Raw genomic sequence first — 25,945 nt, 5'->3', positions numbered from 1 at the left:
ATCCATGGGTTCCAAAACTGTGAGCTGAGGCAAGTGAAAAATAAACATGCAAGAGTTTGCTGATGCTATCATGTTCACATCATTTGTGTAAGATTCAAAATATTTCCTTTAACAAAGTTAATTATTGATAAAAATGGTATGATGTAGGGCATGAGTTAATATTTTGCCTCTGAACGGGCATGCTAGAAAGAGTGTTGGCTATGTTAGCTATGCTAGCATTTAGCATGCAGATACGGAGTGATAACATCATATACAGTATGATAACAAACCTCTACACTGTCTTAAACCAAACTCCCCCAAATGTTAAAATACTAACAATGGTATGGCCACTTGTGGTGTCAAGCATTAAGTCATAATTTTGTCTTTTTTTTTCTTTGTTTTATCATGCTAACCTAAACCATTTAGGATAATATCAGTAGGTCATTTTGATTCATGCATTTATCTTTCTTCTAATATTGTAAGATCTTTACCTTACCATATAAACCATCTTAAGGCAACTGTTTTTGTGAATTGGGGGTGTATATTGTGGCGAGCTCAGACAAGGAGGAGACGGAGGTATCGTTTGGTCTTGCTTCCCGTGAGCTAGCCAGGGAGCACAGCCGTTTATTAACATTTGCAGAAGAACACTGCCGCTAGCTAACTGCTCAGCGCGGCAACAACAACAGCAACACCCACAGCGCCCTCTGACCCCGGAAGGACACACCGTCGCAGCGAGAGGGCGAGAGGGCGTCACCCGTCACTATGGCAACATAAACAAACATGTACAAACAGAACCCCGAACAGCCCTGACCCGCTACATAGCCCCCACCTAAGGGGTCAGTCGTCCCCGACGACCCCATTACCCCACACAAAGTCCTGCAAATGTCCAGGTGCCTTCTTTTGGCGCACTGGCCGGTCACGACCGGCGGGGGAAAAGTCACTCGGGTCAGAACATGGGGTGCCACCATCATCCCCTGCCCCGGCGTCTGCCGGAGCGAGCGGTCGGTACGGTGAGAGCCTGTCCCGGTGCAACACCACCATGCGCCCCGGCCCCGGCATGCGGATACGGTACACCACGTCTGTTAGCCGCTCCACGACCTCCGCCGGCCCTTGCCAGTGACTGCAGAGTTTGGGGGACACTCCTCTCTTGCGAACTGGGCAGTACACCCAAACCTTGTCGCCAGGCATGAAAACCCCCCCTCGGCACTTGGTGTCGTAGGCTCTTTTCTGTCGTACTTCGGCGCTGGCCTGGGCCTGGCGGGTGTAGTCATGAACCACCTGCAGCCGCTCCCTCAGCCTCCAGTAGTAGTCCATCTCTGGCCCACCATCAATCTCTGGCTCGGGGGGGGGGACCCGAACACCAGATCCGCTGGTGGCGGCTGGTGAGAATGGCGAGCTGGGTGGCCAGCGTGCGGTTGAAGCGCTCAACCAAGCCATCGCTTTGTAGGTGGAGCGGTGTGGTTCTCGTCTTCTCCACCCCCAGTCGCCAGCAGATCTCCCCGAAGACCTTCGATTCGAAGTTACGCCCCTGGTCACTGTGGAGCTCAGCCGGGACCCCAAATCGGGTGAACATCTCCTCCACCAGCTTTTCGGCCGTCGTCGTTGCGCTCTGGTCCGGCACCGCGTAGGCCTCTGGCCACTTCGTGAAATAGTCCATAGCCACCAACACATACCGGTTCCCTGACTCTGTGACGGGGAAAGGCCCTAGGACGTCCACTCCCACTCTTTCCATTGGGGCCCCCACCAAGTACTGCTGAAGGGGGCAGTGGAGCGTTGAGTTGGGCCCTTTTGTGCCGTGCAGGTGTCACAGCAGTGCACATGAAGTTCCACATCCCGTCGACAGCCAGGCCAGTAGAACCGTCCCCTGAGGCGGCGGAGAGTTTTGGCGTTCCCATAGTGTCCTGCCCCCACCGAGCCGTGGACCAGCTCAAGCACCTGCGACCGCAGCGACCGAGGCACCAACAGCCATCTCCGGTACAGGAGGCCGTCGTGGGTCTCCAGATTGTTGTGCTGGGAGTAGTAGGCCTTCACCTCGGGCTCCTGTCCCGACACCCCCGTCCAGGCGGGGCGTTGCGCCGTCTCCAGCCAGGCTCCCACCTGAACCAACGTCGCGTCAGCCTCCTGCTCCCGCTTCAGCTGCTGCGTTGTCAATGGGAGCCACCCCCCTCCTCCAGCCGTGGCCTGAGCAGTAGCCACCCCCAGCACCTCCTGGGTCCGCTCCTCCTGTCGCAGGCAGTAGCGGCACTCGACGGCTACGCAGGGCCGTCTGGAGAGGGCATCAGCGTTGCCATGCTGTCGACCTGGCTGATGCTGGATCTCGAAGTCATAGCCCTGAAGGACCTCCAGCCAGCGGGCCACCTGCCCTTCTGGGTGTTTGAAGTTCAGGAGCCAAGTCAGAGATGCATGGTCAGTGCGCAGGAGGAACCGGCAGCCGTGCAGATATGGCTGGAAGTGCCGCACCGCTAGCACTACGGCCAGCAGCTCCCGCCGGGTCACGCAGTAGTTCCTCTCGGCTCGCCCCAAGGCACAACTGAAGTACGTCACCACCCGTTCTCCAGCCTCGTCCTGCTGGGAAAGGACCGCCCCGACCCCTACATTGCTAGCATCAGTGTCCACAATGAAAGGTTGTCGGGCGTTGGGGTAGGCCAGGACTGGGGCTCTGGTGAGGGCCTCCTTCAGCTGTGCAAAAGCCGCAGCACAGGTATCCCCCCAGCCAAACAGCTGTCCCTTGTCAGTCAGGTGGTGGAGGGGGCTGGCCATTGTCGCGAACCCTTTGATGAACCGACGGTAGTAGGAGGCTAGGCCCAGGAAACTCCGCAGTTCTTGGACGTTCGAGGGAGTCGGCCAGTCCCGGACCGCAGCCACTTTTGTGGGGTCAATGGCGACACCTCGAGCGCTGATCACATGGCCCAAGAACGTGGTCTCTCTCGCCAACAGCCGGCATTTTGCGGGGTTGAGCCGCAGCCCAGCTCATCGGATGGCACTCAAGACCTCGCTCACGTGAGACAGTGCACTGTCGAAGTCGCCACCGTGCACAAACAGGTCATCCAGGTACACAACACAGCGGCTACGAGGGATATCCACGAGCACCCTCTCCATCAGCCTCTCAAACGTCGCTGGCGCATTGCAGAGCCCAAATGGCATGACCCTGAACTGCCACAGCCCCTGTCCAATGGTGAATGCAGTCTTAGGCCTTGCGTCAGGGGCTAGCTCCACCTGCTAGTAACCGTTGCGTAGGTCGAGGGAGCTGAACCAACTGGAGCCGGCAACGTAATCTAGGGCCTCGTCGATCCGTGGCAGCGGGTACGAGTCCTTCTTGGTGACTGCATTGAGACGGCGAAAGTCCACGCAGAACCTCGGGCTGCCATCCTTCTTCCCCACCAGGACCACAGGTGCCGCCCATGGGCTATTGGACGGCTCGATCACCCCAGCCGCAGCCATCTCACGGATCTTCTCTTTCTCTACCTGCCGTTTTGAGAGGGGCAGCCGGTGTGGGCGCAGACGGATGGGCTGAGCAGAGCCGGTGTCGATGGTGTGCTGGACCAGACTCGTCTGCCTACAGTCTTTGTCACTGGTGGCAAAGATGTCCACGTTCTCGTCCAGGAGGCACCTCAGGAGGCCTACGCTACTGCGCTGCCAAAGGTCATCAACAGCCTCGATGGTCTCGGTCGAAGGAGGTTTGTCAGGCTGAGAGGCTGAGGCTGAGGCGAGTGGAGATGACCCGGAGCCACCGGCATCCAAAATCTGCTGAGCGGCAGCTGCCCGACGCCTGTCTCGTCTGGTCCCCGTTCCCTGCTTTTGGCTGCGCTGGAGAGCAAAAGTCTCTGCGCCAAGAGTGATAGCCAGCTTCACGGTGTCGACGCAGGCCCCCCAGCGGCTCAGCAGATCCAGGCCAATGATGCACTGGTCTTGAATGTCGGGGAGCCAGAAGTCGTGCACCAGCTCTAGATCCTTCACTCGGATCCGCAACGGTTTATTCCCCCGCATAACAGTTTTCTCCCCCGTCACTGTCATCAGCTGGGTGTCTGTGGGCAACCAACCCTTCACCAGTGGCCCGGATGTTCCAGGGAGCACGCCAGGTCGTATCAGGGAAATGGTAGACCCTTTGTCCACCAGGGCCTGGCATGGCTGGTCCTCAACACAGCAGCTCAGGTAGAGTCCCTTGAGGTGCCCAACTCGGCCCACCACTGTGCATCGTCCTTGGAGGGGGGCAGGAAGCTGGAGCGGTGGTCCCCTCACTACACCGCTCCCTCCTTGTTTCCCTGAGGCTGCGTAGTTCTGGTCTTCGGGGATAGTGCTGGGCAGTCATGCGCCACGTGGCCAGGCTCATCGTACCGGTAGCAGCGGTCGGTCAGTCAACGAGGACGCCTCCGGGGCACCGAGGGTTGCAGCTGGGACATCTCGGCGACCTCCCCCTCCCCGTCGCAGTCTGTGGCTCTGATTTGGGGGTAGTTTGGGGGGGGGGCACCTGCTGGTTAGGTCGTGAGGTGAGCACCGGCTCCGCCCTTTCAGCCTCAAGGAGCGCCTCACGGAGGGTCTGAGGCATGGCCAGGCGGACGTGTTGGCGTAGTCGCTCGGGGAAAAGTCCTTGCAGAAAAGCATGCAGGCTAATCTCCTCACGGGCTGCTGCTGGAAACTCCGGGTAGCCACGACGAGCATACAGCAACACGTCTGCTGCAAAGGTGCCCAGGCTCTCCTCCGGTCGACGGCTCCAGTTGGTTAGCTGCTCTCTTCTCTGATCAGTGGAGTGCCGGTGCCTGAATCGCCTCTCGAGTGCCGTAGTGAGGGCCTGGAGCTCATGCTGCTCTGCCGGGGCTAGGTCAAGGAGTATCTGCAGTGCATCTCCCTCTAATGCTAGTGCTAGGTGTGTAGCAGTCTCCTCTTCGCTCCAGCCACTATGTCTGGCGGCCAGCCGCACTTGTGAGAGGTAGGGCTCTAGCGGGGTTAGCCCGTTGTATTTCGGTACCTTAACTGGCGTGGTAGGCATAACTGCTCGCGGCTGGGGGCTCGGCGTGTGGGTCGACAGAGGTAGCCCATGAAGCATTGCCCTAGCATCTGTCGCGACGGGCCGCCGCCGCGGTGCGCTCGCGCCATCCGGACCCGTCCGGGGACTTACATGGCCGCTCACATCCTCTCTCTTCAATCGCCGGTTTCCCAAGCGGGGAATGTTCTCCTCGACAGCTTGCTCCAGCCTCTGAATGTCTCTCTCCATTACGGCGAGGGTGAGCTATCCCACTTCTGACACCAATGTGGCGAGCTCAGACAAGGAGGAGACGGAGGTATCGTTTAGTCTTTAGTCACTATGGCAACATAAACAAACATAACTGTACAAACAGAACCCCGAACAGCCCTGACCCGCTACAATATTTAATATTAATATGAGGCCTAATGAGCGTGACAAAATGGCACAGCAATTTTCTCTTTAAGATCTTCTTCAGTGTCTTATATTTTTTTGGTCTCAAATGGGACCTTCAGAGAACATCCTTAAGCCAACTAGAGTTCATATATGTGTTATAAAAAGTCCCTGTCTGTACCTTTGCTCTATACCTTTTTGTATCATTACAAGAATAGAAACACGCTGATATGAACTGCAGCAAAAGCACTGCATTACCACAGGCTGCACGTGTACTATCACGTACACGTAAGATAATTGAACCAGGCTGCCTGTCGTTTTATGAGCAATGCTTTACAGTAAAAGAAAAGGTAAATAAATAAATAATGTAGCTCATCCTATTTTAACAAACAAAGTTCACTCCGAGTGTATTTCATCCCCCCCTCACATGAGTTTCTGTGGTAGACAGCGTGTGGCTTTGTAAGCATCGCTGCTGAAAATATGTGTTAACTCTAGTGCTCATTCAAACCACATTCTTTATCACTGTCCAAACAAAACAGGTCAGTCTCAGATGTTGAGGCTCTGCGAAGAAACAGACAGGAAATGGTGGGCGAGTGCTGAGGAGCTGAAGGGGCCACAGCTTGCAGCGGCTTATCATGTCTGTTCAGTTGAAAGTAAACTGAGCATGAGATGGAAATAGTGTAACAACTATGCGCCATCTGACCTTCATGGATAAACGCAAAATTACACTAAAAGCCCTTTTTTTAAAAAGAAGGAAAAAAAAGGTGCTTTCTTTGTTTCATATTCAGAAAAATTTACTCTGAAATGAAGTCATCATAACAGGATTATGTAAGTACAGTAGGTAATTTGTAAGCAATATGAATATTAGCTACACTAACGATATATAATACAGACATGACGAGCTTTTGCCAGAAACCTTTTATGTTTAGATTGGCGACCTGTTCTGTCGTTTATCCTGATAAAAAATAAGCGGAAGAGAATGGATAGATGGATGGATGGAATAATCCAAGAATAGATGGATGAAACCTAAAGAATGACAAGGAAATGTGAAAATGTGACATTCAACTCTGTGAGGTTGCAAACTTTGCCTTGATCTAAATTTGTTCGCAAAAAATCTACCTAGTTTACCATCTTAGTCAGCAGTTCTTTGGTTTTTACTGGCATGCAACACCGTGTACTGCTGATGCAATGCCAATGAATGGTGGGTGAGTTTGGTAGGTATGTGGTCGGAAAACAAAGAATAAGATTAACTGAAACAGATGCCACCAATTATGAGAATTGATATTCATTCTTTTTTCAAAGTATTGAGCTTTATGTCAAATAGATTTTTACACCTGTTAGTATAGTAAAAAATTTTTTAAAAAGAACCTGCTGGAAAAGTCAGCAGTGGCTAATAATTATTGGGATTATTGAGCACAAACTTTTATGAAAGATTTCAGTTTTGTATGTGACATTTGTCTTAATTAGTTGAGCTTGACTCAAACATTGTTATAAAACTATGTTAGTAATTCCGTGTTAAGCCTTTCGTTTATTAGCCCTAATTTTCAACAGAATAACATCTTTAAATATTATTGTTTGAAGCCTGTATTTTTTAGGCGTATACGAGACAATTCAGCACAAAGAGTCTGTGTATGTGTGAAGTTGTAAAATTAGTAATTTGTGGGTGTTTTCTTGTGCTAATCCAAATGTATGCAGTTGTTTTTTGACAGCTGACGATGCCTTATTGACGTAAAAATTTTGCATTGTGGATTACAGTTCAGTGCAGTGAAGGATCAGTTTGTTCCATAATCCAGTTTGCACAGTGCTTAATTGAACAAACCAGAAATCGAGAGCACAAGAGATTTACATTGTACATAAGATATTTGAGTGGACATAACAGTTTTTATCAACCAAAATTTATTTAACTAATTTGTTATCTATTAACTCATATTACTGTTATATTATTCTTTCACTTTCCTGGTTCACTGTGTACAGAATTTTGTAATACAATATGGTAAAGTAAGCCAAACAGCCTGGTAAGACTATGAAGTCATTAAAAAATGATGGTGCTAATACGCAGATCAGTCTGAACAGTGATATAAGCAATTTTGGACAGATGCGGCCAAGGCAAAATGGGATTGAATATCTGCTTTAATATATTTTAGGCGAGTGTTGATGATTTATTTATGCACAAAGAGAAAATGTACACCTCAACAATTGAGTTTCAATGTACAAGCTGGAATGTGGAACAAACCGGTGCTTCGGTGCGCTTAACAGTTTACACGTTTTCATTCAATCTGCCATCAAACATTTACATTTGCATTTCTTATTATACAATTTCCGAAGCTATACTTACATATACATACAAAAACCACTAAGTCATTTTCAAAGTTCAAAGAGCAACATTTAAAACTCACACCTTTACCATTTTTTTCTTTTCCCGGAACGACTTTGTTCATGTAGATATACTCCTCATCAGCACCTGTAAACAGAGACAGCAGAAGGTGATTAACTGCTGACAGCAGTGCACTTTTGCATAGATGTTTTTGCTCTGTGGTTAGCTACCACAAACACCTTTATTGAATTTAAGCAAACCTTACAAAACAACAAACACAAATGCCAAGAAAATATGAGCTTATGCACAGGTATTTTTGTCTTTTTTACTGTTCAACGCTTGCTTTGAATTCCCAAAGTTGATTTTTTTGATTTGGTTGAATATATTCACAGTGTGACTTAACTGCAAACGATAACACGGAAAGAATGCATATTTTGCTTTCCCTTGAGACAGCTGATGGGAAAATCTGATTCCACCTTGGTGCAAAACAAACTTCCATCGTGCTTGTCAAAAAGAAGTCCAAGATAAAAGGGAAACTTCACCCAAACAAGTAGTCCATTGTGCACATAGATAGGGCCACTATTCACACCCACTCTTACCGTGGCAAGCATTCATCAGGCATTAGTCAGAGTACTCCTTGCCTGCACAGATACAGCACTGTGTCACGTCTGTAGCGGAAGTTTTACATTGCTTTTTAATATACAAGGCAACTCCTGAACTTAATCCACCTGTTCATAACAATCATGTATTCACAAAAACTTTGCATTTGACTCTAAAAGTGATCCATTTTCTGTTTCTTTTGCATGGTTAGAGGAGCTGATCATAACCAGACTAAGGAACTAAAGGATGAACTTGACTTCACTTGCACTCAACTCTTCAGGCAAAAAGTGGAGATGATGAAACCTTCTTACATACATCAATGCTAGAGTCAGCGAGGAAAGGACTACAGCTGGAGTCATGTCACTCTCAACATGGTGGAGTAATTACAAGCTGGTGAGGACATCGCCATAACATTGCCACACAAACAGTCTGAAGAAAGGCCTTTTCTTGAACAATAAACACAGAGGTTGTGGCTACGAAGGCTCCATTTGGTTACTGTAACCTGTTATGGGAATTTGTTCCGGAGCTGCAGCACAGTTTTTCACTGGAATTAAATATTTTAGCTGACTTAGGTTAGAGGAAATCAAACAAAACTCTAACCTTGGGTGATACTGCGGAGAAGGGCTTCTCCTTTGAAATAGATATCATGAGGTGAAACCAAACAGCAGCAGCATAAAATGATGTTTTGCCTGTACAGTGAAAACAGATTTTCGGGGAACAAAGTTGAAATGCTATTTATAAATTGCTGCTCAGAGGAAGTGAGCATCCCCAGAGGATAAATGCAGCTTCGGAAAAATGATACAGCTTGGAGCCAGAAGAGGAAGTACGGAGAGACGAGTCCAAGACCTGAACATGGAAAAGCTTGACTGCTGGTGTGTGTTAGTGAACAGTGTGAGAGCTCTCTGAGAAAAACAGGGCGAAAGAGAGTTGACTTTTAAAATCCAGAAGTGAGAAGGTGACAGCAAATGACAAAAATGGCAAAGAATCGGGGTCATTACAAAAACCAAACAAACAAACAAACAAAAAGTCATTATCATATTTGTGTCAAACTATTTTTGAGGTAGCGGTAGCATGTCATTAATTAGTTGCTTCAAAGATTAAGTAGCAGGCATAGAGCACCATAAATCACATCAGCCCACCAGCAGTTGCAAGAAAAAAAACTCACCTGAAGCTGTTTAAAAAGTTAACAAGTTAAGTTTTAGCTTGATTATAAACTGAAAATTGTAAAAAATTGCATGAAGCAAATAATTTTGCAACAGAGGGAGGAATGTAGTAAAGAAAAAAAGAGCAATCCTGCAGGCACAATGTGGCTTTAGCTACCAAAATTGAGATTAAGTGATGTTTTTGCAAAGCTTGCAGGGATATGATTATGAAAGGTTAGTAAGAGCTCAAAATAACAAAATAAAACCAGAGTAGGTGGTTTAATAACTTCTCCTAGGCCAGTTTCACTTAAGTGTGGGAAATGCAGGGAATGACCACATGTTACATAAGATACTTTGTTGGATGGCAGATTAACTGCCAGCCGGTCCATGCAGCTTTTGAATGAATTGAAACATTTGTGGTTAACCTTCAACCAGTGTTACAGTTTTGGATGCAAAAATCAAGAGAACAGTTTAAAGGTTTGTGACAAATTCTTCTACTGAAATTAACTTTTTAAAAAAAAAAAAAAAGAAAAACCTAATAATGCACCAAACAACAAAACAAAACACTGCAACATTGTTGTAAGTGGATTTATGCATACTAATAGGCCAACTAGAAACACTTCCACAGCAACTTTAAAGTGAACCTTTCATACTTTTTAATTATTTCCTTTCACACACTTATGGTACAAAGAACATACACCCTCTATCAAGTTTTAACATAAAATCTAGACCCTAACATCAGGTCTTAAAATGAGCTAAATATAAGCTCAGATGAATAATAAAACATGACACATCAAAGTGTGTCATTATTTATTTACTATAAGAAAAACTAAACCAAATTGCTGAAGCAGTGTGTGAAAAACTAAGCACATCCCATAATTTAATATGTTGTAGAACCACCAATAATGACGTGCTTATCAGTCTTTCACATCATTAAAGAGGAATTTTGAACTTCTCTTCTTTAAAACACTGGTTCACTTCATTGAGGTTTCCAGGCATTCATTTATGCACAGCTCTCTTACTTTGACTGCATCATTGCAACACTTTGATTCTTTTCTTTTTCAGTCATTCTGTTGTAGATTTACTCTTGTCCTTGGAATAATTTTTCTATTTCATGATCCAATTTCAGGCAAGCTGGTCGTACAGGTGGCCTCGCACTGGACTCTAGAATACTTTGGTGTACAGAGCTCATGGTTGATCCAGTGATGCAAGGTTCACAGGTCTTATGGCTGGAAAATCAACCTGAATCATTAACGTCCACCACCGTGCTTGACACTTGGTAATTATGACCTTGACATTAGGCGTTTGTGCTGATATGCTGGGTTTGATTTTTCCAACCGTGGTGCTGTGCACAATGGCCAAACATATTCACTTTGGTCTTGTCTGTCTAAAGGACATTGTTTCAGAAGTCTTGTGGTTTGTTCAGATGCAACTTTGCAAACCGAAGCCATGCTGTCATGATCTTTTTAGAGAGAAGAGGCTTTCTCTTGGCAACTATTCCAAAGAAGCCATACTTGTACAGTCTTTTTCTATTTGTACTGTCAAACTTTAACATTAACCATGCTAACTGAGGTCTGTAGAGTTTCTAGGGTTTTTTGTAGAATTTTATTACCTTGGGGTCCGACCACTAAAATGCCAAAACTTGATAAAAGTGCTCACACTTGCAGATAATCAGTTAATTAAAGTGTCTTTGATTAATAACACCTTGCTGCTACTTAATTCCTATCAAAGCAGTTAGGCTGTGCTTAGCTGTTTTAATGTGTTTTGGCTTATTTTTGTTAAAGATAATTACACAGTGTGATATATATGATGATTTTAGTTCATCTAGAGTTTGATCTAATTTTAGAACTTTAGTTTTACCAACACTGCACATCTACAGTTGCTCATGGTAGTGTTAAACGTGACTAAATGTAACCACGGTTAGACTTGTTTAGGTCATTTCTCACTTCAAATGTTACATGTAACATGTTTGCAGTAATTCTACTCTGCAGTTTGCTGTGAGTCAGCTAATTCTGCGGTTATTTAGACTTCACAGTATATCTAACCTCCCAATTACATACTGGGAAGAATAATTTTCTCTTCCTCTCATGAAATTTTCCTAAGGAAGTTATTATATTGTAGTTCAGTAACTGTATGTCTATGACTTGTTTGCACGCTTTCACTTCCGATTTGTTATTTTTTTTAATCAAACATATCAAACCGATTTAAACTTTCCCCATAAAATATCCATGAAAATCAGTTCCTGAATAAATATGAAGTGAGAATTTGGTCATGCGGTTTCAGATTTGTATTTCTGTCTTCATCTGCTTTAAGTTTGAAGTTGTTTGGGCCGACATGTTAGAATATAGACAGATGTTATTTTATTATTACCACTCACAGTTTTCTGACTTGTCTGGCACGTATAAGTTAAACTCTAAGCAAGTAGGACAGTTTTTAAAAAAACTGTAGCTGGTTGCCTTGACCATGTCTACAAGCCTGAATGCACTGAGTTACAGCCGTGTGATTGGCTGATTAGATATTGCCATTAACAAGTAGAAATTGTGTACCTAATGAAGTCGCTGTTGAGTGTATATCAACTGTACTTTGAAAAGACGGGTGAATAATGGTCCACTGTTTCTGAAAAAGTGCTCTTACCAGTCGAAGCTCTGTAGGACTGGAGGAGATCAGACAGCAAACCCTTCTGGACGGTGGCGTTCCCACTCAGCGTCTCCTTGTCCAAGATGACCAAGAAGCGGTGGAGCTCCATCAGGAGCTGGTCCAGCACTGGAAGCACAGACAGACAAGAGGGGCTCAGATTTACAGTGGTATAAAAATTCCTTTAAATTTTATTACACTTTTCTTGGCAAGAAAATATTTAGAAGCATTAAGACAATGGCTTAAAACCAGGACTGTCAAAGTTCCCATCATCAAGAAAAGCAAGAGTCATGAGGGAAAACAAAGCCTGTAATCTTTCCAGACAGCCATTATCAGAATATTGTGCTTTAATTTATGGCAGAGAACTTGTTCAACTTAGGGATTTGTCTTTTAACACTGATTTCAGTTCTTAGTTTAGCAGCTATTCCTTTCCCACTGACTTCCTTTTGTTCCTCAAGTTGTTTGCTGGTTGCCAGCATTTTGCATGGGAGAGACTCCTCTGAGGTTTTTCACTGGCAACAGCTGATAACCACTCAGACTTCATTTCTCATTCTCATTCCTCTCATCGAGCTGTTATTGACAGTTGCAAGTCCGTTTGAGGTTGTTTTGGGAGTTTAGCTAAAGGTCAAGCTCAGAGTAGGGAGGAGCCTAGGCTGGTGTCGGCGGGGCCAGTGTGTCTGGGTGCAGCCCACACACATCCTTCAGGGGTCAGCGCTGAGCTCAGAGTCCTCTCTGCTGTGTGGGGAGCTCTTTGTGTTTTCCTTCACTGTCTCTTGGCCTCATGAATAGGCCCCTTGCTACAGTGGGCCTCAGTGTGTGAGCACTTCAAGAGAAGAGACGGGGGAGGAAATAAAGAAGAAAGACCTTTTTTTAAAGAGAAGGTGGGGCAGGTAGTGGTGGTTGGGGGATAGAGATGCGTAATTATTCCTGACTTTTTTTTTTTGAAGAACTGCATATTTTCTGTTAATTTTCTAAAAAATGATGAATTAATCTATTTTACATGAATTGCAAGCACATATAGCTTTATTAAGTAGGAGCATATTCTGATGTTTGACCATCAAATTCATCCGCTCCTCTGAGCTGACTGTTGGCCCAATGGCTGATGAAAAATGATGATTAGCCAATCAGTGCCAGAGGCGGGATTAACACTACTTTTAAGTTGCTTTGAAGATGTGGACTAACATTAGAGTTGTGTGATACTTATTTACTTGGTATCAAGCTGGCAGCATGTCAGTACATTGCCAATACAGATATTATATTATTAATTTCCAAAGTATAGATCCTATTGTGCTAGAATCAGTCTGATACCAATTGGTATCAATACCATCGATATTTGGATCGATCCGCCCACCTCTACATTAAGCACTCCTGAGGCATGGGTACTAAATAATAATGGACGAACACACTGAGCTGTTTTGACTTTGTACTGCCCCACTCTTAAAATAAGATAAGATTCAAGTTGATACATGGGTATTGTGACTGGTAAGGGAAAATCAAATCTTCTTCCTCAGGAATCCGTTCGAGTGGACATAATGTTAGACTAAAAATGGAAACTGAGTTTTCAAGTTGGCACTCCTGCCTGGTACCCAAGGGCAGACTTTAAAATTGTCATGAAACTGAATCTATTCTTTCCTGTTCATGGACATAAACAGTACTTCTCCAAACTGAAAGGGAAACAAAATTTGCCTCAGGAGGCAGGAAGTGGCAGAAGAACAGTTCTAATCCCACACAGGACCACTGTGGCTTTCCTTGGTATTAATTTTACACTTGAAGATGACCTTACATTCATCATTTAACATACAATTTCACTCACATCTAATACCGTTCAACAAGGATCATGTGTTAAAATACAGTATATATATATATATATGTGTGTGTGTGTGTGTGTGTGTGTGTGTGTGTGTGTGTGTTGCAGGTGATAAACATCATTCCAACTGAAATAGATTTGCTTTCATTAAGACTGGCCCGTACATTAACAGATACACACTGCTGTAAATGAAAAACTGTAAGAAAAAAACGAAAACAAAACCACCAATATTGTGTCAAAATCATGACCCTACTTAAAACCTCAACTCTGCCCCACATAAAATGACAGTAAGTTGCCTTTTTTGTTGTTTATTCTCTATTAAAACTGTCAGCTCTCATTTTTTAATAGCTCCTTCCGTCTCAAACTGATTACTTAGTGGTATGTGTCAGCAATCTATTGAGTGCAATCATTCCCTCTGCTCTGTTTGCTACTCTCCCATACATGGCTAAACTTTTGAAAAAGGGGGGAACATTTTGCAGCGTAAGGTATCAGGCCTGGGTAAGTTTTGCCTTTCGGAAACGGCAAGAAGCTTTCCAAAAGCTACAGCACGCTAGGTTGTTTTTTGATGACTCTAACTCAAGCTGAGTCAACTTCTGCTGAGAGGCACCATGGAAAACATCACTGTATTGGACACATATAGATACACACATACACTGCTCTTTGTCTCAAAGCATTAGAGAAATGATTTAAACCACAGTCATTACAATTTTCAGTGTTTAGCTACTGATGTATGCCTGGTGAATATGAATCTAAGCATTTTTCCTGCTCCTTCTCCTTGTGTGTTTGCAGAGAGTGACTCAGATGGCCTTTTGGATTGGGGACCCTGGGAAACAAAGTCAGCTGACAGGACAGGGAGGTCTGCAGCAGCCTGTCTCTGTGGGTTTTGGGTTGGCCAGACGCCCACTAAACATCCAGTTAGGGTCCGCAGCCTCCACAGTATAAACAATTCACTTCTGCAGAATAGCCAAAAGGAATCTGAATCAGAGAGGAATACTACTACTACAGTGATTTGTAACTGCTGCAGTTAAAACAGAGTAAACAGGGTACATAAGAATGAACTTGCTTTGCTTGAATTAAAACTTTCCAAACACCTACGCGGTGTGATCTTGGATTTTCTCTTCCCCCTGCCTGATTTTGGAGTTCCAGATTTGTGTTATGAACACAATACATGACCATTTTTTGTCTGACTTCTCCCACACTACGCTTATCAAACACTTTACTGTGTTTGATAAGCACTCTTGTGCATTGTCAGGCAAATATGTATCTATTTGCAGTGACGGTAAAGTTTCATAAAAGGTTTCCTGCAATCGTTGGCTAAAGCTTTTTACATTATCCTGACTGTCAATAAAGAAGGTTTATTTTTTTATTTTAAAGCAAATATTAACAAAAAATATCTTCCTTTTTTGCCCATGTTTTTTTTCTTTTAGACAGCCACTGTGAACTGGTCTTAACCTTTCGTCTTCTGGTTAGGCAGGTTTCCCAAAGTTTAACTAAAGATAAACAAACAAAACACTGAGACAATATAGTGTCTCTGCTCTGCAACAACTACCTAAAATGTTAGTTTAGCTTGTTAGAAATAGAAAAAAGCACAAGCTTAGGTTCCACTTAAAAAGGACTTTTTGTTTCAGAAGTCTGGCAGATTGAGGAAGCTTGAGGTCCTGCATCAACTCTGGCATTTAATTTTCTTAAATTAACAAAGCACACGTGGAATCTCATTTTAGCTGCTTTGAGGCTAAATCGAGTTGTTGATGCATTTTTCACATACACTTAGAGGATTAGGCTTAGAAAATATGCTGTGCTAATGTAATTTGACAAGAATCTAATTGGCCTTGCCTTCAAGTGTGGTCTCAAAACAGCAAGAGGGACCTGCAAGAGTAATGAGTGCTTCAAACAAGACTCCAATCCAAAGGAGAGGTCAGCATTTTGCTTGAATGTTGAACAGTCACATGTGTTCAAACATTCTTTTGCCATCTCTTTCTTTTCTTTTTTCAAATGTGTGTTTTCTCCTCTCTTTTTCTCGTATCCAAATCAAACTCGCCCCGTTTAAAAGTTTCTTTTCATCTGTACATCATCTCCCTCCCATCTGCCCTACTTTTAAAACAACTCTTAGCATACCAATTTATGCTCCAGGAAATATCCTGGGCTCCACTGATGCAATATTTGTGCTGCTTCCAAGCATGTTTATGATGACTTTGATCAGCGGTGAATAATATCATCAGTGGCGGAGAGTTAAAGAAAACATAAACAAGTCGAAATGTGAAATTATCATTTTTGCTTCAGATTGATGATGCAACCGAGGCTGTTTCAGTGCAACCCGGGTATTCCTGCTTGTTCAGCTTGGAGCTGCTGGTAAAGGTCTGTTTGGGACACTTCCTTTAGTCTCTGAATCACAGTCATATTTTTGGGATGTGGTGCAGATGTTGAAAATAGTTGCAAATGTGCTTGCTTTGCTTTTCTCGAGTCTAAAATGTGCTATTGGACTTTTATATAACAGATTCTGACTGTGAAGATCTTTCCTTATATCTGCTCATTTATGCACCTGTTTAACTCAAGTACGGTTGTGAAAAAACAAACAAACTACACCATGTGTGAAAAATAACTGCACCTTTGCTGCATCAACAGGAAGGCACAGCAGTAGGGTCAGTAGCAGCCTGCTAGAGTGCTAAATGCACTTGAGTAATTGATCATTTGATTAATTGAAGTTTGCTATATAAGCACAGGCAGAGCAGGTTATTGGAAGGTTGGTGGTTGGAGCTGTTTGCTCCATGCTGCATGCCAAAGTATCCTTGGGCAGAGTGTTAATCCAAAGTTGCTCTCCAATGCTTCCTTTGGAGTGTGAATCTGTCTGAATGTTAGACAGAATGCACTTAAGCATAGAAAAAAAGATCTTTTATGAATTGCTGTGAATGGATAACTTTGTATATGAGTGTTGTGTAACTTTGAGTGCTCAGGTAGAGACGAAAAGCACTACATAAAAACCAGTCCATCTACTATCCGCAGGACTGGACATCCCAGCAAACTCAGTCCAAGGTCAGACCAAGATATGTTCAAAGGAACTAGAAAAAAACCCAAATTCACTCTCAGTCAGCAGGATAAAGTTCATAACAGAAGAAGACTGAACAAGTAGACACCAGAAAGTTGTTGCTGTTTATCTGGATGTAGCGTGTTGAGTGGGAGAAACGTTTCATCGCTCATCCCAGTGACTTCTTCAGTCTAAGCTGAACAAGTACGGTTTATATTTGCACAGTTGCAACAGACCAAGCATTTCAGCACAAACACCTCATAACAATTGACGAACACTGTGGTGGAGGTGCGATGAGCTTGTTTTGCACCCACAGGACCTACCTTTGCACCCACCTTGCATTCACTGAGTTAACAATGAACTCCTCTGTATACCAAAGTATTCTAGAGTCAAATGTGAGGCCATCTATCCAACAGCTACGACTGGGCTCGAATGACATAATGCAACATGGAAGTGCAATGGCCCACTAAAGGCTACCCTGGCCCAGTTAAAATGTGGCAGGAGCATAAGCGAGGTGTGCACCAACAAATACGCACAAACTTTAATGAACTGAAGCAATGCTGGAAAGAAGAGTGAGGCACATTCCTCCTCAAGATGCGAGAGACTGATAGCATCACACAGAAAAGGGCTCAAGTTCAACGGTGTAATATGTCATGTGTTGTTTTTCATTTGAGTTTGTATTTACTAGACTACAGAATGTTCTGATGCATAAAACCTTAGAAGTGAAAGAGGGTGCGCTTTCTTTTTTCCACATGAGTCTACATCCATCTCACCCAGCGTTTACTCATCCATTTACCACAGCATTAGATTTGAAATCCAGAGGTGTATCTTCTTTATCTGATTTGTTTTTAAGATCACAACATATTTAGCAGAAAGAAGAGTCTCACCACAGCAGGTGTGACCGTTTCTCCCGACATATTTTATGACTCACACTCACACTATCTACTCACACCACTAGCACTTTATATAGCCTCTGTAGAAACTATCTACACCCTCACTTATCTTAACTGCACTACTGTATAGCTCTGTGTAAATAATCATTCTGTACATTCGATAATCTTTAATCCTACAACTGTTTACAACTTGCATAGTTCCCATTTCTGTATAGCTGTATATCTCAGATTCTGTAAAGTTATTTATTTCATATTCTGTATAGTTTTTCATATTTATATCCTGTTCATAGCCTGTACATAGCTTGTACTCACTACAGCCTGTACATACTTATAGTTATAGAATATTCACAACATACTTCATACCGTGTACATCATAACATACCATAATAGACCCATTTCTGTAATATACTCACATATCTATATTATTGCTAATATATATTGTAATATATCTATATCACTAAAGCACTTCTGGATGGATGCAAAAAGCATTTCGTTGCCCTGTACCTGTGCATGTGCAATGACAATAAAGTTGAATTCTAATTCTAATTCTAATTCTAATTCACTATGCACTCTACTAATGACATGTCACACAAAACACCAGAGATAAAACTGATTAAAAATAAAATAAATCCATGTTCAACAAGTTCAGTAAGCCAAACTGTGATTTCTTGCTTGTTACTGGAATGAACGATCAATCAACCAATCAAGACTTTGTCTCTATGAATTGGTAAACACAAACAGCAAAGAAGTTCAAGCCATGACAAACATGAATATATGACATTAAATATTATAGATGTGAAAAAGAGCTTATAAACTTACATAAATCCATTTTAGAGGATCGCTCTATTTTGGAAAAATCTAGTAAAAACTAATTTGCATGAAATGACACCAAACGCCGGCTCGATGATCTGATTAGCCTTGTGACTGACACTTACAGAGCTACGACTCCCAAAAGGGAAGTGGTGGCAAGAAGGAGAATTGGAACCAGTAGCCAAAGTCACAGTAAAAACGTTTGGACTGTAATGTGCTTTTCGCCCTGTCACACACTTAAAAGTGCTTCTGCTCCAGTAGACACGAAAAAACGACTGAAGCAGAGCTGATTTGTATCAGGCGAAAAATGTGCACAACTGGAAAAAAAACAACCAAAAAACCAAAGAGCTGCATGTGATTGATTTGTTCCAGGCTGCTCTTTCTTTGGTGAGAGTGGCAGATAATTCACTGATGAATAAAGGATCAAACAACAATTTGATTGGTGTTTCATCCAAATTGGCAGGTGCACGTTTTTTTCTATGTGAAACATGCTGGGTTCAGCTGTTGGACAGAGACTGCGACCGACATGGCTGGATTAATCCAAGCTGTGTTGTGGTGTTATTTCCATAGAAACCACAGAAGAGAAAAAAGGAGTTGACTTGATGAATTCAGAAAAAAAGGGGGCTGTAAATGTCTGATAGCAACACTGAAGGAGAAAGAGAGAAATGAAAAGTTGTATTAACAAATCAGTGCCAACCTGAGGCACACAAAAATATGACTGGTGATACCGTACAGCCTTACTAGCCCTCCCTGAGATGCCTAATGGACTAGCACATGATAAATAAATGCATTTTTGGAACGTACAACCTTTTATTCACTCTTAGCTGTCACCTTGTCCCATGAAAAAGATGCGTTAAGTATTCCCCAGGTTAAAAGCAAGCCATCACAGGTCTATGCAGTGTACCATTATGCCAAAATGCCTTTGAATTTCAGCATAAAGACAATGTACAAAGAACAAACCTCACCTCTGAGAGCAAATATTGTGTTTTATCTGGACCATATATCTAAAAACGGGACGCCGAAAGAACACAAAAAGTCTTTGCACCTACATATAGTCACAACATAATAAGAACACACAAAGGAATAGCGAAGATCACAAGTGATTACAAGTTCCTACGTTAGCATGTAGCAGTGTTCAAAAACCACTGAGATGTGGGGTTTTTTGTTTTTTCACATCCTAGTCACTTCCGTCACTGCTCATTGCACGGCGAGGCCATGGAGACCAGTAGTTGTGGGTTTTAATTCTGTGTAATGCCAAGCTAACTACCCAGAAGGACTGACTACAGTAGCACTTTCAGGTCCAAGGACTTGTTTCAAAGTACTGAATGAGATGAAAGCAAAATACAAAAAAAACAAGCCTATTCATACCGAGCCTTGTTACTACAAGCTGGTCTTGTAGCGACATGTTTTGGTCGTCAGGCTCAACACATTTTGCTACTTGTCACATATGTAAATTAAAACAATTTGGAAGCGACTGGATTTTGTTCAAAAAGTCTCTGTTTGGCTGTTCATCATCATAATTTCTATGAGACAGTTTTCTTCAGCAATACAAAATATAAATCATGGTTCAATTTAAAGTGCTCCAAAAATAATCTGCAGCAGTCTCACTTTCTGATAAGGTGATAGAGGTTGAGAAAGAGTTTTGCAGAGGAATTGATACAAGTAAGGCTTGAGAGCGTTCAGCAGTCTTATTATAGCCAAGAGCCCAAATAGTCGATTGATTTGAACACTGCAGCATGTTGTTGCACTACACACACACACACCCCTCTCTAAAAAAACAGGAACAGATCAGTGAAATCAGCTCCCAAGTCTTTGATAGAAACAAAAACCTGAAGTCATGACTGCTCACAATAGAGAACTATTTGTTTTGGTATTTTTTTCCTTTCGTTTTGGAGGATAAAAATAACAGCATGAACAAGGAAGGAGGAACAACCTGCAAAGAAACAGTGTCATATAATTAAGAAGGTAAAAGAGAGTGGGCACGGCATGGGCGAATGACAACATAAGACTTTGAGCTGAAGAAGAATTCGCACAAAGCTCACAAGGGCAAACTCTCCATGCTGACCCTCCCATTGAGGTGTTAAACTATAAGGATGAAAGAAGTTATAAAGAAGCCACTTATCAAGAGTCATTCCACTTTCTTTTTCAAGTGTCTCCTCTTTTATCTTCCCTCTGCCCCAACTATTGAATCTTGCCTTTATTCGAATCACGCTTCAACTTTCTTTACACTCTTTTCTTTTCTTTTCTTTTTGGCGGTCTTTCTTTAGATCTGTGCCATCTCATTTATATTGAGGCTTACATCTGAGCCCTTGGAGAAATCAGGCAGTTTTTCACTGCTGAAGCATGCTAATGGCCTCTAAAAGCCCAAGTAAATCTTTGTTGATTTTAGGAAGAGGCCTTGCTCTGCTTACACAATTTTGTCTTGATTAGGATTCAATACAGGTTACAGTAGACAGTGTAGATAAACGCCAAAGCTGAAGAGTCGACTCGTCGGATTAAAGATGTGATGCTGCAAATTTGTGTCTGTGAGGCTGCGTATACATGAGATTCGGGGAGAAAATAAAAACGATGCCGAAATCTGGCTCATCGCTGAAGCTTAGTGTCTGAGTTGTTGGCTTAATTTGACATTTTTAATGCGCTGGAATTTTAATAATGCTCAGAAATTATAATATAAACAGAGACTAATGATTCAAAACACCATCTTCTAAGCTGCTCTAATCATGATTTAATCAACAGTGGATCCATTGAAGGGGTTGCTTCAAGTGCAAACCTAAGGATAAATCTGCCTAGACACTGCTGTCTCCCTCTCCTTGCTAAGCATGCAACAGTAGATGGGCCAAAGCATAGCTAGCTAATTAACAAATACCTAGTAAATAGGCTAAATTCAGCCTAGAATTACATTCTCCAGGCAGCCAAAAATTACATTAACTTTGTACCATAAGACTTGCTCCAAAACAAACTTTCTCCTTGCCTTTGGCCTTTCTCACAAACACACACAGAGATGAAATATCTGTCAGCCCCTGGGCCATAAGGCAGAGGAGGCTCAGTGAGGTTCCACGTCCCCTTCTTAATCCACCACCCCGCCTGCATCCTTCACTCAAACCTCCTCACTGCTTCCCCTCAGACGCTTTCCTCACACCGCTGTTCTCTGGTGTGATGTGTGTGTGCATGTATGTAACACTTTGTGTGGCTTTTAAGTGAGTAGCGCTAAACTGATTAATTCAGAAAAAAAGACAAAGCTTTACGAATGTGTCAAACTTCTTGACTCAATGATACAAAAAAAAGTGACAGACTAGAAGCGGCAATTCCCAGCCTCAGTCCAGCCACATTAAAGTTTCTCCGCTTAGTTAAATATCCCACAGAAAGGCTGCCAAGAAGGCCTTCGTGGAGAGACTGTGCATATGAGTGTGTGATTACAAGTGTACCTTCTCCAACAAAAGTGTACCTGGTGAGAAGCAAACAAAGTACAGGTTGATCCAGAGCTGGATCCATAAACCAAAGACACGTTTGATGTGTTAAAAATGGGCGAGAGTGCAAGCCAGAGGGCAAAAAGAGCCAAACTCACACAGAACAGGAAGACCGCCTTTCTTTTCATCATTTTTATAGCCTCATCCAGCTTCCTGAATTACCCACACTTCACTCACTCCCCGTTGGCAAGTTCATCCCATGACACACATACGAGTGAACCAGGAGACCCCATGCCAGCTCTAATGGTCTACATCTAAGCAAGCTACTGCTGAGCTGATAGCAGGTCAAACCCACTAGACCCACTGACAGTTTCATATTGTTAAGCTGCGCTGAAAAGCACCTTAAATTGATTGGCATGATCTGTGCTGACAGACTGAAGAGCATGCTAATATGGAGATACCGGCTTAAAAAGACATTTAGGAGGGGATCGGTGCCTTTTGGATTTGTAAAACTGTTCAAAAAATAATATGTGAATTAAGGTCAATGAATTTTTTTATTTCCAACTCCATCCCTTCCTTTCATTTGATAAATTATGGGATTTTGAACTTGAAGATGTTTTCAAGGTTTGGCGTTTGTGGCACTGTAATAAAAAGTGTGCCATTACTGGCATACACAGATTAAGAAAAGTGAAAATAGCTTTTCAGCATTTAGCGGTTTGTGCACAGCGTCTTTCACTGCAGCCACACACAGCACACAAATACTTATGGTTAAAAATACATTAGATTTGGTCACTACTGTGTTATACAAGCACTCGTTGTTGAATTGAGCAAAATGACCACAAATGATATTAATGGGTTCTCATTTGGTAAATGAGGGACTTCTTGACTAAACATTGCACCTGTTTGAACACCAATATGACTGTGCTGTGGGTCCAAATCCTACAGCTACCTGTGCCTTTAGGGGTGCCTTTGCTCCAGCTTGTAGAGGGCTCTCCACTAATTTCACCTAAATATCACTTCACTCGCATGGCAGCACATTCTTGTTTTACTGCAAACTTTTAAAACTTTTAAAAACTATGCTCCACCACTCCTCAGATTCATACAGTTTTAATCTGTGAGTCTTCTGCATAATCTTCTAAACCAACAATGTCCACAAGCACATCTTTCAGCATGCCTCCATTTTACTTGCATATTCTTTTGGAACTGCTCACAGAGGCAGATCACTGCTGGAGAAGAAGACTGATGGCTGAGGCGAGAAAAGAAGCCGTCGCCTTTATGGGTGAAACGCAGCTGTGAAGAACTGGAAGACAGGCATATGTAGCATATAGCTTTAGGCACAAATTGCTGGGATCCATATTAGCATGGAAGGCTAAATAAACAAGGGCATTAGGTGGAAGCCGTTGATTGACAAGGAAACGAAGATAATAAATACTGGAAAGGATCTTAGATGAAAATAAACATATGCTTCTATTCCCATTATGGGAACATTTAGTGGAATTACACTTTAATTATTTCTATAGTTCCACTTGTATATTATGAATGTATAATTTCTATGTCAAGCCAATACTATGAAAATATGAGGGTGTCTAAGGACTTCATCCATTTATCAGCTGATAAAGACACAGTTAACAAGACATCTGGTATCAGTAAGTAATCTGTGAAAAAAGAGGACTGTATAACTATTTCGACCGCTCTGATTATTTAATATTTTGTGGGCTAAAACACCAGCATGTGGGTTTTAATCAGGTGCAGGGCAAAGCGAGCTCAGGGCCAATGGCTGAGTAAGAAGGGCTCTAATCGTCTCTTGGCTGAGCTGCAGAAGTGTGCGTTCTCTTTTGTAATAATCGATTCCCAAATATGTCTCACGACAGCCCAGAGGTCATGGAAACCAAACAAAGCTCCAGGTGGCTGAACTAATTCGATCCTCATCTCTGGCACAAGGTGTGAGAATCAGTGGCATGAGCTGCTGGGCTGCTTCTCTGGAAGAAAACCGGCACGAGTCAGATTTCAGAAGCACGAGACATTTCCAGAATACTAAATAATACCTTTCCTTGTCATCGGCCTCCCTGAATTTTCCCAGGTTTCCCTTTACTGTACCCCCTCCAATGGTTGCCTGTGGCTGTTAGTATCTAATTCATTGTCCTAGTGCGCTGCCAAAAGAGGTGCAGTCCAGCTTTTTTTCCATTTTTTCAGCCTGAACACACCGACTCATTCTCTGCAGCCTGTTTCTTACCCGCCCAATTTTGCCCTTCTCTAATCAATTACATCCCCACTGCAAGTCTGTTGCCTCTGCCTCCCCTTCATTGCTGACTCATAATTCATCGAATCATTGGCATTTTAAACACCTTTATCCCCTATCAGGATGACCTGATAGGCATCAAATGAAAGTGGTGCAAATCTCACTTCTTACTACTTTTAAAACCACTGACACACACACAGCAGGCGGTGAAGTGAGCAACGTGGCTCCCCTGGTGGACGATCGCTGTAATATCATCGGTCCTAAAACATGACAACATCACTGTTTGTTACATGAGGGCGACGGATGTTATTACATGTTATTACTTGTTATTATATCATTGATGTTTTTGTCATTGTCAAATAATCTGGCATAATCTTGGGAGGAATGGCGGGTAACAAAGGAGAGGAAAATTCCTCTGAGCCCAATAAAAACATTTCCAGATATATCTGTGTTCAGCTAAGACAAAAACAAACATAAGGGATATGTGAAAAGAAAAGAAAAAAATCAGTCAAACGCCTCAGCTGGTATTCTCCCACAGTGGGTGAAAAATGCACATACGCATAAAACACCTCTGTAAGTGGCTGCTTGAAACACTGACTGTGTAATCTGATGGGCTGTGGGAGTTAGCAGTCTGGGCTCACCAGTCAGCTGGTAAACGGGAATGTGGGAGCAAGACTTTTTTGACTAGTTGCCATTGTTTCTACTCCAGCCAGGAGTCGGACAGTCACTCCTCTCAGCAGTGCAGAGGTCCAAAGAGCGATGTTTTGTTTTTCTTTTGCAGTTAGGCAAGCGAGGTGAGATTCACCTAACTTTATTTTAAACTCTGATTGTGTTAATCAGGAAGCATTAAAAGGACCTTGCTCATCCCCTCGCGAGCAAATAACCACAGGAATTTGAGGAATGCTGTGAGAACGATGTTGCAGCTAATGGAATTCATCAGAAGCCACAGTGTAAACAATTTTATGGAACCCAACTTTGAATGGTCGTGGAAAAGCCATCTTCGTGTCCCGGGTTATTTTGGTTACATCCTTAATGAGTGGCAGGTGACCGACAGTTAAATGATCCACATGTTGAAAACAGTGTGTTATTCCAGCACAGCACAGCAGAACAGAACAAGCACAACCGAAACAACTTTTATCTGAAGATGCTTTTCTTAATCGTTCATTTCGAAAGTATATAAAGTCACAGCAGTAGATTCTCCCGTGTAAAAACCCGAGTAATTATTCACCGCAAGCCTGTTTTTGTCTACTCTGCGTGTTGCACAGTACCACTTTTTATTACAACTGTTCACAAGAAAGCAGTGTCACCAATCCCACCCGAGAAGTCAGCAGCCCTTTCTCATGTTCTTGACACAAAACCTCTCCTCTTACCTTTGTGCTTCTCCATTCGCTCGCCCCTTCAGCTCTCATAAAACGAATCAATCCCAACGAAACTTTGCGGCCAAGTTCCTCAATGATGGCACTACTTCTGCAACTAATGCGGAATGTAGCCCGACCCTCCCGTTTTCAACAATACACTGACTGAGCCGGACACGCTGAGTTGTGACGGAACAACAGCGCTCTCCTCTTGTTCCTCATCTCTCTTTTTTGCCACACCTCCTCCACCTCCAAGTTTGCAGCATCCAGACAGAGACTACGTCGCTGCTTCAAGACCATCATCCAGGTGTCACTCAAACATCCACGCCCGTAGACTTTCAGTGACAAACTGGGGGAATGAGCTGTCTTTAAGGGCATTTAAATGCGTGC

General features: G+C 43.2%; 1 protein-coding gene across 2 annotated transcripts in view; it reads right to left on the bottom strand.

Moving 5' to 3' along the window:
* Nucleotides 1–25,895, bottom strand: part of afap1l2 (actin filament associated protein 1-like 2) — a 46,410-nt gene extending 20,515 nt beyond the window's left edge. Inside the window, exons 1-3 of one of the 2 annotated variants that reach the window (XM_080873728.1) lie at nt 25,571–25,895; nt 12,023–12,151; nt 7,731–7,793 (exon numbers count right to left, since the gene is read on the bottom strand). In XM_080873728.1, the coding sequence (XP_080729854.1) occupies nt 7,731–7,793; nt 12,023–12,151; nt 25,571–25,586 (208 nt within the window). In that variant the 5' untranslated portion in view covers nt 25,587–25,895. The remainder of the gene's footprint in view (nt 1–7,730; nt 7,794–12,022; nt 12,152–25,570) is intronic. The other variant, XM_080873729.1, reaches the window with a different exon arrangement.
* Nucleotides 25,896–25,945: the final 50 nt, after the last annotated feature.

This window comes from Rhamphochromis sp. 'chilingali' (genome assembly GCF_963969265.1).
Source record: "Rhamphochromis sp. 'chilingali' genome assembly, chromosome: 22".
Classification (NCBI taxonomy): domain Eukaryota; kingdom Metazoa; phylum Chordata; class Actinopteri; order Cichliformes; family Cichlidae; genus Rhamphochromis; species Rhamphochromis sp. 'chilingali'.
The sequence above is the reverse complement of the archived record's forward strand: the minus strand, read 5'-3'. Positions and strand labels throughout refer to the sequence as shown.